The following is a 16,383-nucleotide window of genomic DNA, read 5'->3' on the forward strand; positions in this document are numbered from 1 at the left end:
TCATCTCTTGCAAGTTTCTAATGTCCATCGCCAAATTGATTCAACCAGCTTCATTAAAATAACCAAAGCCAGAAATTCTTCCAAACTTTTAAATCTCATCACTGCGCATTGCCATAGCAACAACAATGACCACTCCGCTCGCTCATCCCAAACGCCACCCGAGTTCAACGATCTCTGCTCTTCAACATTTTGGGGCAGTTTCGCCCAACAGGCGAAAGGTTGCACTTGCAAGTTGCGGAGGCAGACATCAGGGGGACTTTCTCAAAACTATTTACGAAATCAGGATACGGATCAGAAAGGCCTCTTAGAATGGACATTACATCTCATATGCTGAGTCTGGCGTGGAAATTCCCACGAGCGGCGGGCTATGTGATCCAGGCACACCGAAAGTGTAGTGCGTGGGTTGCTTCATTGTCGCCAGATGTGCGAAAAAGGATTCGGGGCGTTTTGCGAGGTGTTGGAGGGGCCGCTGTGTCAGTTTCACGGTACGTGTCAGTTGAACATGTCAAAAGGTTGATAACGGAGGGATATTGATAGAATGCGCTTGCAGATTTACAGAGAACGTCTACATACATGTTATATCGTATCCGAACACTCCGCCAACAAAGTGGTCCCAGCCCTCACGTTTCATACTAGTCCCGCTTGCGCACCTCATTTTGTTTTTTCAACCAGTGGTGGCGGACTGGGAAGGAGATATAAAAGATGGAAAGGTTTTGTTTGTTGCGAACAAGAGTGTTTGGGGTATGTCTTGGTCTCTTTGAAAGTTTTAGAGGATGAATCGTGACGCTGATATTTTTTCACGTAGGACTGGAAATGCCTGCTATGCATTCCGTCATTTATTTGAAGACGGGAAAGTTGGTGAGGTTTCAGATTGACCCACTGCGTAAGTGCAACAAAGGTTGGTAGTTGCCTTGGCTAGGAATTCATATAACCTTCCTCCCGGTATAGACTTCAAATTGCCACTATGGAAACATGTCCTCGAATATTTTGGAGCAGTGCCGTTTTCACCTTCCATATATCCCGAGCTGATGGGAGCTGGGTATACGATGGTGTGGTTTCCGTCCTCGGAGATAAGTGACTCGGGGACCGAAGGTGACATTGCCCATATGTATCCCATCGACACCGGCGACGGGTCGGCGGTGGCACCTGGTGCTGAATTTGCAGTTTGGGCACTTGATAGTGGTAGGGCTGGAAGCGTTTCAATTTAGTTTCATACTTTTGATGCTGACATGATTGTCATTAGGTTACGCTATCGTTCCCGTTGCAAATATAGGCATGTCCGACATGTTACCCGTCCGATTCCATGTCTCCCTTGAACCGATATACACCGCCTCCAATGTTGTCTCTCGCATCCTCCCTTCCTCTCTCTCAAGCCTTCTACCACATTCATCACCTCACAAGAAACCAACGCTCCCCATCGTCCTCCCCCGCTCATATGAACGCCAATATATGCGTTTTGCATCACCAGCGCGCACCGATGGCCCATTCCGGAAGCTGCTGGAAAGCGAGTATGAAGTGACACAAAGTCCTCGCGTTCGAAGGACGGGTCGTCCGAGCATCAGTGTCAGTACACCGCGCTTGGCTACGACACTATCCACGCGCACGCTATACGCGATCGATACCAACCTGCTGTATCTCCGAGAACTACGTGATGCGGATCCACGACGCCATGTCCTTGCGCCGGTGTGGAATGTTGGACGAAGGTTAGGGCAATGTGTTTTAGGAATGGAGAAGAAAATGAAAGGTAGTGAAAAATTGGTAAGAAGACATAGCGCCAAGGCGTTGCGGGCTATGGCTGGGTGGGTGGATATTGAGGACGAGGGAGCAAACCCGGAAAAGATGAGTGAAAACGTGGACGAATTGAAATCGGAAACTCTGGATCGCCGCCGGTCCACGCCAGAGCGACCAAGATCGGGTGTGGAATCGTTGGTAGAGAGTGGATTTGTTGATTTCATGGAGCCATCTCCCGTGTGGTGATGGATTGAACATGTCGGTTGATCGAGTTTGATGTATAACTTTTTTTTTTTTTCCTGATACCATTAATGTAATATAGTAATGCTGATTCCGCAATGGGAAAAACTATGCCACTCTCCAACGTCCAATTTCTTTAAACTCGTGCTGTTCACCTTTCAATGGCTCTTTTGCCTCCCTTGTGAGTTCATAGTAGACGACATCCCACTCTGGCACCAACACGGAAGGCCTACCATCAAACCATTTCCCAAAAACTTGATCAGCAACCTCCTTCATTCCATGCACAATCCTCCGCTGTTCCTCCTCTGACACATCCTGTGTTGGCGCAAAATATGCCAACGAAATATGATTGACCGCCTTTGGACGCATCCTATTGACGAATCGATCACATGACTCAAAGTTTTGAGTAATCGACTTTGACAGGGCAATATATTCTTTGGGAGGGGATATGGGAAGAATCAGGCATAATTTTGTGTCTGGGATGAGAGGAGGATGGAGAACCAGCGGTGGGAGTCGGTCATTCAGACAAGATTGGACGAGGTTAGCGCAATATGGGTCTGCGTGTTGGTGGTGCGTGGATGGGAGTGACATTTGCCAGAATCCAGTCAGCGAGACGTGGGGATGGTATGCGTGGGCATCCGTCGAGCCATATTTTTGGGAGGATACTGTGTGAAACTGTTGGAGGAGGGCGTAGAGTGGGGAGGAAGGTATGGGCTCAAGGTGGACAATGAGTTGGGGCCGAGTGGACGACATTAGGCATTTCCATTGGTATTTCTGGGCGTGTGGAAGATATATCTTTTAATCCATAAGCCTTGGAAGGCAACGTCACGTAAGTCAAGTCACTTGGCACAAAATGGAAATTGTTTGAAATCCTTGGGTTTTTGAATTACAGAAAAAAACAATTGTGTGTATTATGTAATTTGTAGATTTCACACACAAAGCAAACGCGTGTTTCGCTTCTCTATTCTCTCTCTCTCTCATTGCGCCTCTCTCTTGTTCTTTTTATTCTTGTTAACGCGCCCATTTCATTCCCATTGCTATGCTGGCTATACTTTTACAATGGCTTTGTGATATCCCCATTTCCATCATTTATAAATGTCTAATTGGACATGTCTTAAATCTTAATCTTGAAGCGCGTGTCAAATAGATGAAATAAAAACGTTCGTGGAAAAAGAGTTGTGGCTACAAGAGTTGTAGAGATATTCCCAACCCAAAAATGCGAGTCACGGCTGCCTCACGGCTGCCAACCCAGCAGGTTCAAACACTTTGATGAAATCCCACATTACGCGTGGGTTGTACCAGACGCCCGGTAACACTTGTCTCCCGCCCCTTTTTTCCCTTACCCCTTTTTGTCCTGTTCCGAACGTCTGGGTCATTGCCCCTATTGGTAATTTTTGTGGATGGTTGTAGCCATTTGTGGTGTGAGAAATGCAAACTTTTTGTTGTTGTATGAACCAGTTGTTGGGTGTGGGAAAATCATTTACAAGGCGGGGAGGCGACTCGCCAAAAAAGAAATAAAAAATTTGTATCCCTTTGGCTGCTGGCCCCCCCCTTTGAACTTTTTTCCCACGCACAAGAATCCCGAACGGCTTTTTTCTCTTCCTCCGTTTCCCACCGTCGTTTGGATTTTCGTCGTCGTCGTCGTCGTTGTCGTCGTTGTCGTTTTACCACCTTGACGATTTCCCCTCCGCACATACGCATACTTTATACGCACGGGGGCACTTGCAAAAAGAATATACAGCCAGGTATGTCGACGTGCGCTGTGCTGGCTCGCTCTCCTGTGGTGGCGCCACACAAAACCCTTTTGTTACCCTTGTCGAGCATCGACATGCAAGCATTTCCGCCCTGTTTGCTCATGTTGAACGTTTTTCTTTTCTTGCAGGTTTCCCACCTTTGCATACGCCTTGGACAATCATTTATTGCAAAGCGACATTTGTCTTACGCAGCATTACCCATCGTCTGAAACTGCATCTTTTTGTGCGTGCAAGGTATGGCTTGTGACTGGGAAATGTGATTGACGTGGGCGGGACCGGCGGTATTTGGAGAGGGTTTTTGCTATTGATTTGCATGTCAAATGTATATTTGGGCAAACGCAAAAAAAACCAGGAATTTGAGGATCCTCGTGTTCGAGACGTTAATTCTGAATAGCGAGAGGGGAATCGGGGTCACTACTTCCGAGGATCAAACAACCCTAAGATATTTTTGTCCCTCAAATTGCTTACATTGAGTTGCACTTGTTTACAGATAAAACGACACAAATCCGACGAGTCTCTTTTACTAGTACTTTCACCTCCGCTCGTCTTCCTTGAGCATGTCGTCGTTTCAAAATTGGAAATATCCGGGACCAAAGGGTGAAGGTCCTCATCCCACGGACTCCCACTCGTATGGTTCGCGTGACGCAATGGCCCAGTATCAAGCCCATCATCGGCCTTCTCAACCACAGCAACAGCATTCTTACTCGTACTCGCAACCACCGCCACCCTCTCAACAACCGCAAGCCCAGCAGCCTTCGCAGTCGTATCCGTCATCTCAGCCTTACTTTCAAAGGTCTTATCCCGCCACTCAGGTATGAAAATGTGTAATTTTTAATTTAATTTTTTTTTTTGCTATGCCTCTGCAAACATCTCATCCACTGCTCTTTTAGCAGCATCATCAATCTCAAAGTCAAGGATATCACTATCCATCATCGTCATCCTCCAACCAGATGCACTATATGCCTCAGACTTACGATTCTGCAGGTCATATGCATCCACAGCATTCGCAACGCATGTCGGGTCCGCCCATGCAAAGTCAGCATCATCCTCCGTATCCTGCTTCTGGTTCTTATCCGCAATCGCATCATGCTAGCGCCGCCCAGCATCCTCCCCTGCCTTCCGTCCATCACATTTACCATGGCATGTCTCAAAAGTCCAATCAGGTATGTTGGTGTTTTGTGTGTTCGCCTCTACAACATGTGCACTAACGATTACCGCTGGGTGCTTTAGACACTCCCACCTTTGGCGGCAGCGCTGGCTGGTCATAATCATACATTCGCTTCTCCTCCACCTACACCACCACCTTTGCAAACACTCCCACCTATACAATCTCTTCAAGTGAACGTCTCCGCGCCCGCCACGGCGCCATACGATCACCCTGCCCATCAAAATTACCGACACGGCCGTCACAAGAGCCTCGACTTTGATGGTAGCACAAAGGCCAATGGGAAAAAGAGCCCATTGGCAAACGAGTACAAGATGGAGCACACTATCGAAACGGATCGTATCGATGGCCGCCCCGGCCCCAAACGATCTCCCCCACATACCCCAGTGTCTGACTCAATGACAAGTTCCAATGCACCTTATTATAGTCCGTGGGGACCACAACAACCGGGCTCTTACCCGGCCCACAGTCGATACCCGCAAGCCACGCCCTCCACTAGTTCGGTTCCAGTGAATCCGGACAAGGCTCGGTCGGCTAATACAAAGTCGGAGAGGGCTGCGGCACCTGAACCGCGACGACATAGTGGGTCTAATACGACGCCATCGAGTATCGGATCTACAACCACGCGACGGAGGAGGTCTTCCGCCAGCGTATCTATTGCTGCAGCCGGCGGTCACCACCGACACAAGCGTTCGTCTTCCCAGACATCTTCCGATGAGTCATCCGCCTCCACCACGTTTCCAAGCACCACGTCTTCCAACGGCGGAGGTAAAAGCTACCAATGTGAAACATGTGGAAAGGTTTACAAGCATCCAAACTGTCTCCTCAAGCACAAATGGGAGCATACGGAACACTGGAAGGAAGCTGCAAAGTTTTCTCTTTCTAAGCACCAACAGGTGCAACTATTAGAGGCTGCAAGCATATTGGTCGGCTTTGGTATGGCACCTCAGAGCGGCGGCCGACGACCGAGTGTTTTCGAAGTTGCTGGGATTGAGCCATTGGCTACCGAAGCCGAAGTAGAGGAGTTCAATGCTGGTGGTGATGTTGGGGACGAAAGTTTGAGTGTCAAGAAAGAGAGTCTGAGGGAGGGAGAACAGAGGCGAGGAGTTGCAGTTGAGGCCTGATCGGTGGGACTCTATCCACCGCACAGCAGTTTTCTGCAGGCCTGTTTGGTTCTGGTGTGTGCTGGAAGGGTTTTGGCTTTCCCTCTTTTAAAGAGTTCTCTCTGCTATTTCTTTTTCTTTGTATACACTATTTTTTTTGTGGAGGGAATCTGGTGCAGTGCAAAGCATGGGTGAGGGAGGTCTTTTTTTTTGGTTTTGTATTGCGTTTCTTTCTCTATATACTTTTGTTTCATTTTTTTCGACTTTTTGTGTGTTTTGTTGAATACTCTGTGCATTCAACAACTGAAAAGCTTCCCTTGAATAGGAAGCTCGTTGCAAGATTGACACGGGCTTGGGGTGAAGGATGGTCAGAAACGGCGTTGGGCTTTGACGCATTTTATGTGATGATGACCAACAAAAGCCCCTTCGGTACCCCATTGCGTACAAGGAAATGTACAGAAACAAGGCTTTTCTTTTCTCGTTACGCTACCTACATTTTCTCCAATTATTTACTTTTTATCCTCCATCGACAAAGTACCCACACAAATTACCCTGCAAATCCACCACCACTAAAAAAAAAAAAATAATGTCCAACACCGAAGCAGTAAAACAAGAGAGCAAACAAGGCGTTGAACGCATCTTTTCCAACCAGACCACAGCAGTCAATTGGTTCCATGTAGCAATCGTTGCACCAGCTCTCGTAAGTTCTCAATTACAGTCTCTGGATTTTTGTACGTCGGATGACAGGGGGTGTTATTTTTGAACAAAGGCTGCCTTGAAATATCGACCCGAATATGTGATTTGGACACCGGCCGCTGGCGGAGTCATTGCAGCAGTGCATTGTGAGTGGACGCTGTATATCTTCATTGTACGGTGTTTTTCTGACTTGTATTCTGGTTGTGATTTTTGGGTATAGTACTTGCCATTGCTGCAAAGAGAAACAAGTGAGACTTGCTTGGAGGGATCGAACGGAGGGTGTTGGAGCACATGAGGGAGAGAGGTTGGGAATATCTGTCGGAATTTTTGTTATTTTGGCTGTAGTGATGTTGGGTTTTTGTTGGTGCGAAGTGGGAGAAAGAACTTTTTTTTCTCGTCATCATGTCGGCTAGTAGTTGTTTGTCGTGATTTTTGATATGGGGCATGTTGTGTTATTTTTGGTGAGATGATGAACAGAATCTTGTTAACCGATGCGATACATTGGAAAAAGAGATAACAAGCCCAAGAGAGTGTTGTTTAAATGGAGGACGATGAGAGGTCGCGAGTAATGCCTTCTACGCTTTCCGCCCTTTTAGCCTCCTCTTTCTGTTGCTTTTCAATTTGTTCCTTCTCCTTTCTCTTTTTCCGTTTCTCTCGCCTCCGCCTTTCCTCCTTCTCTCCCGCAAGACCTGCTTCCCTTCTCCATCTCAACCTTTCATCCGCCACCTCCCTTTCTCGATTCCGCACTTCTGACATGGTATCCCTCTCCGCACGATTTTCCCCAACCTGTTCCCTGAAAGCACGAAGTTCGTCCAATGAGCTCTTGTCCATTTCCCTCCAAAAAGCCATCTCTTCGTCTGAGCGTGACCTCAGGGATGCAAATCCAGGCATCGACGCCGACTGATCTGCCAAATGTCCAGCCTCGAGTATAAATTGATCCAAAGTGTCGTCTAACGACTTTTTGGTGGAATGTAAATCTTTGTGTAGTTTGGCGGATGCGGAACGGTAAGCTGTACGGTCACTTTGATGGGAGCGAGACTGGGCCCTTGCATAGGATCTTTCAGTGGCGGTTTCAAAAGCATTTTCAAGGTTGTTGCGGGCTTGTTGTGCAGAGAGGTACGCTTCCTTGAGGCGAATGGAGGTTTGAAAGAGGTGTGGTCGTGAGTAAAGATGAGATGAACTACGAGTTTGTTGTCCCTCGAATGAATCCTGACGTTCTCGTTCCCTCTGCGTGCCCATTCCTGATGTTTTCTCCTCATCTCCCGACCTCCAAGGTCCATTCCCCGCCGAGATAGTCTCAAAAGCTGTCCGCAACCTCACAAACGCTTCCTCAGCCCGTGGATGATCGCATTTGTCCGGATGAACCAGTAAAGCTTTGATTCGGTATGTTTGTTTCAAGGTTTGCTTTGTAGAGCTGCGCTGGACTTGAAGAATGGTTTGAGGGGCAGAAGAGGAGAGAATTCGGTTTATCTCTGCTTCTTGAGCAATAGTGTACATGGCTGTTTAAACGATTTACTTGCAAGGTAGGTGCGTCTGTCGAGGTCATGGTGGCAAGTAGCACACCCCAATACCATGACCCCAAATAAAACATTCTTAAGGATCTTTCGGGGTCATGACACAAGATGATCAACCAGTGCTTCGCTCGTCATACTCAAGTTTAATCTGTCTGGAGACAGTGTCCATGCTGTATCTTGATGGAGTGTGCGACAGGACTTGTGGAAGCATGACTTGCAAGGTACGAAGTAGCACATTGCCACACCTAGTTTCCAGTGGAGGGTCCAATGCAAGCTACACAACCCTCATCGAATATCCTCTTTCTTTCGATGCACACATTGCTCCATGTAATTTAAAGATATCCATCATCAGAGAGAGGATGTCCAAATTTTGGAAACATCCTCAGATTTGACGTTTGCTCATTGTGCATGTTCAGTATCTTGAATATCGTCAGCATTTCCAGGCATCGGCTTCCCTATGTTTTTACTTTACTACATTTATGACCTGTATTGAGCAGCATTACGCACCAGCGACTGAGGCATGGATGTACATGCATGCAATGATGGAAATTCCCAGGCAGTAGGTTGTAGTATCTTCCTTTAATGAAGGTCTGACCGTTTGGAATGAGGCTTTGTAGATAGTTAACGGTTGTAGCGAAATCACAAACCATTGAACGGTCGATGTCGAACTCGCTTGTAATGCTTACATGATAAGTGATACCGATGCTTGTTGTGTTCAAGGTGTGTTACTTGCACAAGGGACGTCGTCAACAAAGTAACAATGTTTTGCAAAGCATCTTGACTTGTCCGCTTACGATGCTTTACCGATGTATCGTCAATTGGGATCAGCCCTAAGGGATCCTGCATCGTCTCTCCCTTGATTATCTCAGGCGATGTTACGCTGTAAACAAGCTATCAAAGCAACACGTTCCCCTCTCCCACCAACATCTCGAAAATATCAAGCAGCCTGACAACTCGCGACGATTGCCAAGATGCCCTTTCCCCCACAAACTCCAGACAGCTCCCACAAGGAGGTTCTTCGACTCCTCCACCTATCAACCAGACACCGCATACCTCCAGCAATTCTCTCCCTTCCTATGCTCCTATTCTCTTCAACCACATCCCGCCCCATCCGGCTTCGTGAGACCCGTCGAGCCTATAAGCTCAAATCCCTTCTCGTGCATCCGGACCGATGCACACATCCTGGTGCCACAGAGGCATTCCGAATAGTTCATAACGCTTACGAAGACGTTGTTTTAAGAGGATGGGTTGCAGAGTCTTCGTCTGGCCAAGAGACCTTGAGTAAGGAGGAACGTGAACAAGAGATGGAGCAGTGGATGCAACATACCCATGATAAATACTTTAGAGGACGACGCAGAGCAGCGAGTGATGTGCCATTTACTGCTGGCTACGAAGATGCTGTGAATGACGTTATGGAGTGGATGGATGCCGAGGATGAGGAACCGGATGTTGTTATATGGCTGCGCAAGATTCATGTGAAGGGTGAGAGAGGACTGGCCAAGGGAAGAGCTACTAAGAGCAATGGCATATTTTCAAATGTAGTTGAAGAGAAAAGATGCAACAAGAATGAATGCTTAAAGGAGGAGTATGAATGGCGAGATCTATCTTTTGATACCCTAAAAAGCCAAGACCAAGTGGAACAAGAGGTAGCAGATCACGACGACGACGTTAGCGCTGAGGAAGAATATGCACAATGGGATCACATTCATCCTTCCGACACCATCGCCAGTCTAAACGAGCCATCTTCCAGAGAAGACACCCCACCATCATCCCCCGAATCCTCTTCACCCTCTGACACAGACGCCTCCACAGAATGGATACGCAAATTACACGCAATAGATAGACGTCGTCGTCGTGTACAAGGCAAGCCATCCAAACCTCGACTCTCGTCCTCATCATCCAATCTTCGTGGAGGGCTACCCAATAAATCTTTAAAAATGTGCGCATCCATGGACCAAGTCAACCCCGCATCGAACAGATCTGCAATGAATTCGCTTGTGGACCATTCTAGAAGCTGCTCGGCACCCGTTACACTTGCTCCTACCCAATTCAAGCCCACACGGCGGAGATATCGGCTTGTAGATCTCAAAGGGGCCGCTGATATAGAACAAGGGGACTGATTTTTTTTTTTCTTGTTTACATGAACGTCAGATGCAGATGATGGATAGATGGGATCGCACACTGGCCCACCAGGGGAAAACAAGAATCATCTTGTTGTTTGTATTTGAATTTAATGACTCATTGTTCTTGACCACTACACTATAAAATGATTGAGATATCCGTCATGCCACTATTGGCTTTTGCGAAAGCTGCCGTACTTTTCATGGACTGGCCCAACCGGAGGTCAATCGGAGCCGTGAAATGAGATGACTCATCCACCTCCAAGTCTTGTTTATAATCAGGCGCTGAGACCTCATCTCTTTCCTTCAAATCCGTTCTAAACACCAAAAGCAATAGGATCATCACAACCAAAAACGCTCGATCAGAATGGGCACGTTCCTAAAATTCACTCAGTTTCGCACAGCGCGACCCACACCCTCCCTTGAGCGCATCAAAGCATTTTATGGTCCAACTGGCCTAAACCTGCCCATCATCGGCTCATTTCAAGACCATAGTGACTACTCAGGAACCATCTACGGGCTGCCAGACGCTTCCCACCAGCTCGAATTTACTGAATACAACGGATCAGATCCGCACAAGATTCCAAAAACTTTTGCACCGAGTAGTGGAGACCAGTTGCTGGTGTTTTATATGCCCGATAAAGCGGAACTGGATCGTGTCGTGGATAGATTAGTTGCTGTTGGAGGGAAGATTGTGGAGAGTGAGAATCCTTATTGGACTGAAAAGGGTGTGACGGTTAAGGATCCGGATGGTTGGAGGGTTGTGTTGATGAACTCGAAGGGGTTTGAAAGCAGTTAAATAACTATTGCAAGATGTGATTAGACTTTTGGAACAGTTGCATGGCTGTGCCACATGATTTGTCATACTCGTGACGTCGCAGTTCAGATTTCCAACCTTGCAAGAAATGTCTTCCTTCTTCCATCTGTACCAAAAGACAAATGACTTGTCAGTTACCGAGCTTTGGAGATTTACCAATAGGAAAACGCATACCCGATACTTCGTTTGCGGTTGATGCTTTTAAATACAAGACTCCCGAGTTTACATATTTTCTAAGGTAAACATTGAACATCTGTTGTTGCTGGCAGTGTCTTTATGACTTGACACTCGCACCACTCAGTCACTTTCACCAAGACCATTATGGCGGCATCACAAAAAACTGGACTTTTGGTCCTATTCATTGCTCACCCATCACCGCCAAACTCTTGGCACACGTCCTTCAAGTCCCCTCCGAATACATCAAAGCTCTCCCAATAGATGAGCCGTTTGATCTTGGAAATGGGCATACGGTGCGACTCCTGGACGCTAATCACTGTCCTGGAGCTGTTGTGTTTGTTTTTGATGGGAATGGTCGACGTGTGGTCCATTGTGGGGATTTTAGATATCGGGACGAAATGAGGGATTGGCCGGGGTGGAAAGATGCTGCTGGGGAAGTATTGCCGGTGGAGGATGTTATGCTTGATACTACGGTATGTGCAGAGCAGAGCTGGCCTTGAAGAACTTATAGAGACTTATATTACTCTTAGTACTGTAATCCTCGGTTTAAGTTTCCCAAACAGGACACTATAACCGAGGCTATAGGAGATCTCATATTAAGACAAGTCAACTCGGACAAGGCAACGACTTATGCAACCCTTACTGCCGATTCACCCAACAACAACAACAACAAGTCTCTCTGGGATCATGCATCAACCCTGTCTCCACCGCGTCGACGCAAGACTCTGTTCGTGGTGGCCACATATACAATAGGCAAAGAGAAGGTCTTGCAAGCCATAAGCGACAAATGCGATGGTCTGCCTGTCTACGTCACACCAGAGAAGAGAGAGATATTGGCGCTACTGGAGCTAGAGTATGCGGGAATATTTGTGACAGATCCAAAGATGTCCCCAATACATGTTGTTTCATGGGGAATGTTGGGAGAAATGGCCCCTGGGGGTATGTAGAGGGTGCTTGTCATGAAAGCAAGGGTCAGATGCTGATTGTCTCAAATCAGGCTGGAAGTTTTTGCCGAATTGGTCGTTTGCCCAGCAGTATCTTGATTGGATGGTTAGTATCATTTCCTTCTAGCGGTCGTCCATTGCGGAATTTTGTCTCACTGTTCTTCTTGTCCCAGAACTCCCTCATTGTGGATGCTTCGGACCACTATACCCATCTCACTGGCATCGTCCCCACCGGGTGGACCTGGGAATTTCAGCGACAACACGGTACATCATCGGTGTTTCACAACCAGACCAAAACCGGTCAAGAGCATTTGAATATGTACGAAGTACCTTACTCTGGTATGTCTGTTATGGCTCTCCTTTTCTCACCCAGGTACCCTTCTCACCGACTTTACACAGAGCACAGCAACTTTGAAGAACTCCGATCATTTATCGAGTTTCTGCGTCCCGCTCGCGTGATTCCTACCGTTGTAGGCAAGTCTCGCAATGAGGAGAGATTGGCCGCCTACTTTAGGGATCTCGTGGATGCGAAGCGCCGTCATGAGATGGGATTCACGGGGCTATTCGGAGGTGAGTTACTCATTGCGCTTGTCCATGCACTTTTGATGCATATTAAAGCGCGACATTTGGATAGTACGAAAACCACATACATCCCAGACGGACAATAACGAAGGAGAGCCCAACCACAGTCCTATCCCTCCAACACCACCTAAACCCCAGCCTGACTCGACACCCAATCCGCCAAACACATCCACATCAACCGTGTGCTGCCCGATCTGTAGCACCGTCACAGATCGCGCATCCATAAACAGCCATCTAGACACATGTCTGATTACAGGATCGATATCAGATGAACCTACTCAAAACTCTAATCGCAAGAGAAGTGGGGGCTCATTGATATCCCCGAAGCTATCCAAGAGAAGATCAGACAGTACATCGTCACAGACAAAGTTGTCAGCGTTCTTTTTGCCTAGGTAGATCCGTAATAGAGTGAATCCGGTCCAGGCGGAAAAGTATGCTGTCGTGAGGGATGTAGATTGTTGCGTTTCAACCAGACACGATGGCCGAGTGGTTAAGGCGATAGACTAGAAATCTATTGGGCTCTGCCCGCGCAGGTTCAAATCCTGCTCGTGTCGCTTCCCCCGGTTGAGCACGAACATTTTTTACATCCACGGCTGAGGTGCAGTTTACCTTTCGTCCTGGCGTGTTTCCACCCATATGGCATTCATTTGCGATATGCACCATTCACCAGTCTGAGCCCTTACGGGTGAAGCTTTTGAACTCTGACCATCGATATCCCCAAAAGCAGCACTTCAAGCTATGCTCTCTTGATTGCGTTTCTGGTTGCTGGAGGAGAAAAAACGTACAGTAGAACGCGTTGCTAAGCCACTGCAAAAGTCTCCCCACATTTGCTGATACGAACGATCTCTGTTTTCCCTTCAACATTTTCAATTCAAACAGCAACTTCACCATGCCTAATCCACCTGTGGTCGCTTTTTCCAATCACAATTCCATGCGAGAAAACTACGAGGCATATGGTGTCGGGAATTACTATACACAAGTAGCCGCCACATACCGTAACCCGCATGCAGAAGGTGTCCGCAACGTTGTCTGGGGATGGATGGATACTTGGTGGGACAAGGAAGGCAAGGAAGGAGAAACGGGAGAGGCGGGAGGTTCTAGAGTTTTGGATATGGCTGCAGGGAGTGGGGAGGTGACTCTGGCGCTTTTGGGATGGGTAGAACGGAAAAAGAGTGGACAGACTGTCCGAGTCAAAGGACTGGTGCGGGGAGGTCAGGGCAGTGTGCGTCCTTCTGCTGTTCGACCCTCAGATCCTTCAATACCAGCCCCAATAGCAAGAGATCCAATATCACTAGGCGAACCATCGTCAGCACCCTCACTGAATCCAATCACCCCGACATTGCACATCACCGCAACAGACCCATACACTTCTCCCGCCTACACAGCCCAAACTACCCTCCCTTGCCTCCCGCTTTCCTTTCAAGACATTGCCAACGGAACCTTACCAGAAACCCAATACACCCACATCATCTGCTCCTACGCCCTCCATCTCGTCAAAGACACTAGCGAGTTGTTCGCGCTTCTATGGGAATTGAGTACCAAAGCACGGTACCTGCTTGTCATTGCTCCCGGGAAGCGCCCAGAGATTAGAGAGGGGTGGGGGTGGAGGAGATGGGATGTTGAACGATGGGATTGGGGAGAATGTGAACTTGTGTTTGGGAAATGTCGTGGAAGGGTTTACAAGAGTGTAAACTGTTTCTAATTGAAAAGGGGAGGATTTTCTGAGACGATCAACTACTTTTCATTATCATTACTCTTTATACAAGAAAAAAAAAAAAGCAAATCTATTTTTTTTTGGGTTTTTTTGTTTTTTGTGTTTGTTCCACTTTCTTCACCTCTATCGTCCCATCGCCCCCAACGCCAAGAGCTTCCTGCTCACTGTTTTCAAATTATCCCGGTAGGGATACCCACCGCGGTCAATCCCGGTGAGTTCACCCTCCAGTCGATGAGCAGCCGACTTGATATCAAGCGGCCCGGGGGGATTGGCCGTAGGTGCCCGTGTTCGGCCCGTTGGGCGCGGGAATCTAATGTCCTCGGGATCATATAACGGACATAATGGATAGGCACTTGTATGATCGTAGAGGGACTCTGATCCATCAGTTTTCGACGTATATAATTGATAGATATTTGATAAATCGTTGAGAGAGTTTGGTCTATCAGTTTTCGACGCATATAATTGATAGATACTTGAAAAATCGTTGAGAGAATCTGGTACGTCAGTTTGCGTCGTCCCTTTATGGTGGCGAGCTTGTCGAGAGGGAGTGGTATAGGGTATGTGGTCGAGTGCGGGAGTGCTTTGTTCCTTAGCTAAAGAGAGGATGGTGGAACCTGGTTCGGCGGCCGTTGCCATCTGAGGATCTTGTATGTGCTCGACTTTGTCGGGGTGGGGTATAACTTGCGGTAACTCTGCCGCCGTACGGTCCGGGTCTTGATGCTCGTCGATTGCATCAGGCTTGTGATGCTTTTTAGCTCCCCCTCGATGGCTATGCTTTCGGTGTTCGTCGACGGAATTGGAATTGCGACAGCCTTTGAGGGGCCATATTATAATGTCGTGGAGTGTTTTTTGGATGCTCTTGATGACTGGGGTGATTCTGTTCTTCATGGTTGTAGAGTACAAAGTTGAGGGGATGGTATGTATCATGTGAAAACTGGTTTTGGGATGAGAATCCAAGATGGAAAATGTGGTCAGTTGGTGAAGAGGGGACGACGACCAAACTCCTCGATCGTCTTAATAACCTACCTCATACTCTTCCAAATCTACAAATCTACCATGGAATATCTCTATTAAAAACCCCGGACTTGTTGCCAATGATTAGACAGAACTCTTCGTACAAAAAAGACACCAAAAATAAAATACCATTCAAAAACAAACGATCATCTAAATTCCTGCGTACGCTGACCATTCTTTGTCGGACATTTTTTTTGCGATACCTTGTTTGTACTTGAGGGTCAATAATATAAATACTCGTGAGGATAATGATTCATGCCACCCTCGGGGATTTTGTTCAAAACAATGGATTACCTAGCATTCTAGTTGAGACACTGTCGACTCTGGATAGCAATACCCCAAAGGCACATTTTATTCCATGGCAAATCTCATATGGTTCATACGGAGAGTATATCTTGTTCCCCCAATTTCAAAACAATACTGGCCTTCGAGAATCATGTACCCCAGCTTTGTACGTGTCCTCGGATAACTTTAAATGAGGGTGCGTATGCAACTCCTGACCATGGAGGTGACAAAGCGCGACATGCCATAGGACCAACCACCTTCTGGCGGGATGAGGGATGTAGACGCTCCCATTGTTTTTCTCTATTTTTTTGGTCAGCGCTATTGAGATGTGATGTGATAGGGTTTATCGGTATGAAAGCCACGATAATTACAGATAGCTTAATTGGCGATGAAACAAACTAGATCATTACGGTTCATCAAGATCTGATACCGGATAACAACATGTCGTATTTCAGTACCATACCAATGCGAATCATACAAATGATAACACTGCATCAGATACCTTTCGCATATTCCTCAACAGATGA

General features: G+C 47.2%; 9 protein-coding genes and 1 non-coding gene across 10 annotated transcripts; 7 read left to right on the plus strand and 3 right to left on the minus strand.

Annotated features, from left to right (window-relative positions):
- Positions 1–176: 176 nt before the first annotated feature.
- SPPG_06129 (uncharacterized protein) lies at positions 177–2,101 on the plus strand. The gene is made up of 5 exons (XM_016754335.1): positions 177–485; positions 551–741; positions 806–883; positions 949–1,182; positions 1,244–2,101. Exons 1-5 carry the CDS (start codon positions 310–312, stop codon positions 1,975–1,977), a joined length of 1,413 nt encoding a protein of 470 aa, XP_016606465.1. The 5' UTR covers positions 177–309; the 3' UTR covers positions 1,978–2,101.
- SPPG_06130 (uncharacterized protein) lies at positions 1,654–2,801 on the minus strand. The gene has a single exon (XM_016754336.1). The coding sequence runs from the start codon at positions 2,722–2,724 to the stop codon at positions 2,080–2,082; it is 645 nt and encodes a 214-aa protein (XP_016606466.1). The 5' UTR covers positions 2,725–2,801; the 3' UTR covers positions 1,654–2,079.
- A 746-nt stretch (positions 2,802–3,547) lies between these two features.
- Positions 3,548–6,220, plus strand: SPPG_06131 (uncharacterized protein). The gene is made up of 5 exons (XM_016754337.1): positions 3,548–3,716; positions 3,854–3,959; positions 4,216–4,537; positions 4,616–4,888; positions 4,956–6,220. Exons 3-5 carry the CDS (start codon positions 4,283–4,285, stop codon positions 6,012–6,014), a joined length of 1,587 nt encoding a protein of 528 aa, XP_016606467.1. The 5' UTR covers positions 3,548–3,716; positions 3,854–3,959; positions 4,216–4,282; the 3' UTR covers positions 6,015–6,220.
- Positions 6,221–7,055: 835 nt separating this feature from the next.
- Positions 7,056–8,244, minus strand: SPPG_06132 (uncharacterized protein). The gene has a single exon (XM_016754338.1). The coding sequence runs from the start codon at positions 8,184–8,186 to the stop codon at positions 7,227–7,229; it is 960 nt and encodes a 319-aa protein (XP_016606468.1). The 5' UTR covers positions 8,187–8,244; the 3' UTR covers positions 7,056–7,226.
- Positions 8,245–9,106: 862 nt separating this feature from the next.
- SPPG_06133 (uncharacterized protein) lies at positions 9,107–10,450 on the plus strand. Its single transcript, XM_016754339.1, has one exon. It carries the CDS (start codon positions 9,175–9,177, stop codon positions 10,321–10,323), a length of 1,149 nt encoding a protein of 382 aa, XP_016606469.1. The 5' UTR covers positions 9,107–9,174; the 3' UTR covers positions 10,324–10,450.
- A 240-nt stretch (positions 10,451–10,690) lies between these two features.
- On the plus strand, positions 10,691–11,122 carry SPPG_06134 (uncharacterized protein; the record flags this gene model as incomplete). Its single annotated transcript, XM_016754340.1, has 1 exon — positions 10,691–11,122. One exon carries the CDS (start codon positions 10,691–10,693, stop codon positions 11,120–11,122), a length of 432 nt encoding a protein of 143 aa, XP_016606470.1.
- Positions 11,123–11,262: 140 nt separating this feature from the next.
- On the plus strand, positions 11,263–13,239 carry SPPG_06135 (uncharacterized protein; the record flags this gene model as incomplete). The annotated part of the gene is made up of 7 exons (XM_016754341.1): positions 11,263–11,378; positions 11,442–11,790; positions 11,848–12,256; positions 12,315–12,367; positions 12,435–12,600; positions 12,661–12,831; positions 12,896–13,239. 7 exons carry the CDS (start codon positions 11,263–11,265, stop codon positions 13,237–13,239), a joined length of 1,608 nt encoding a protein of 535 aa, XP_016606471.1.
- Positions 13,240–13,315: 76 nt separating this feature from the next.
- On the plus strand, positions 13,316–13,397 carry SPPG_10135. The gene has a single exon. It is a non-coding gene; the product is annotated as a tRNA-Ser (tRNA).
- Positions 13,398–13,655: 258 nt separating this feature from the next.
- SPPG_06136 (uncharacterized protein) lies at positions 13,656–14,626 on the plus strand. The gene has a single exon (XM_016754342.1). The coding sequence runs from the start codon at positions 13,733–13,735 to the stop codon at positions 14,543–14,545; it is 813 nt and encodes a 270-aa protein (XP_016606472.1). The 5' UTR covers positions 13,656–13,732; the 3' UTR covers positions 14,546–14,626.
- On the minus strand, positions 14,563–15,683 carry SPPG_06137 (uncharacterized protein). Its single transcript, XM_016754343.1, has 2 exons — positions 15,584–15,683; positions 14,563–15,491 (listed from the first exon to the last, which is right to left on the minus strand). The coding sequence occupies exons 1-2, from the start codon at positions 15,586–15,588 to the stop codon at positions 14,681–14,683; spliced, it is 816 nt and encodes a 271-aa protein (XP_016606473.1). The 5' UTR covers positions 15,589–15,683; the 3' UTR covers positions 14,563–14,680.
- Between the last annotated feature and the right edge of the window lie 700 nt (positions 15,684–16,383).

The sequence above is a fragment of the Spizellomyces punctatus genome (genome assembly GCF_000182565.1).
Source record: "Spizellomyces punctatus DAOM BR117 chromosome Unknown supercont1.11, whole genome shotgun sequence".
NCBI classification, from domain to species: Eukaryota; Fungi; Chytridiomycota; class Chytridiomycetes; order Spizellomycetales; family Spizellomycetaceae; genus Spizellomyces; species Spizellomyces punctatus.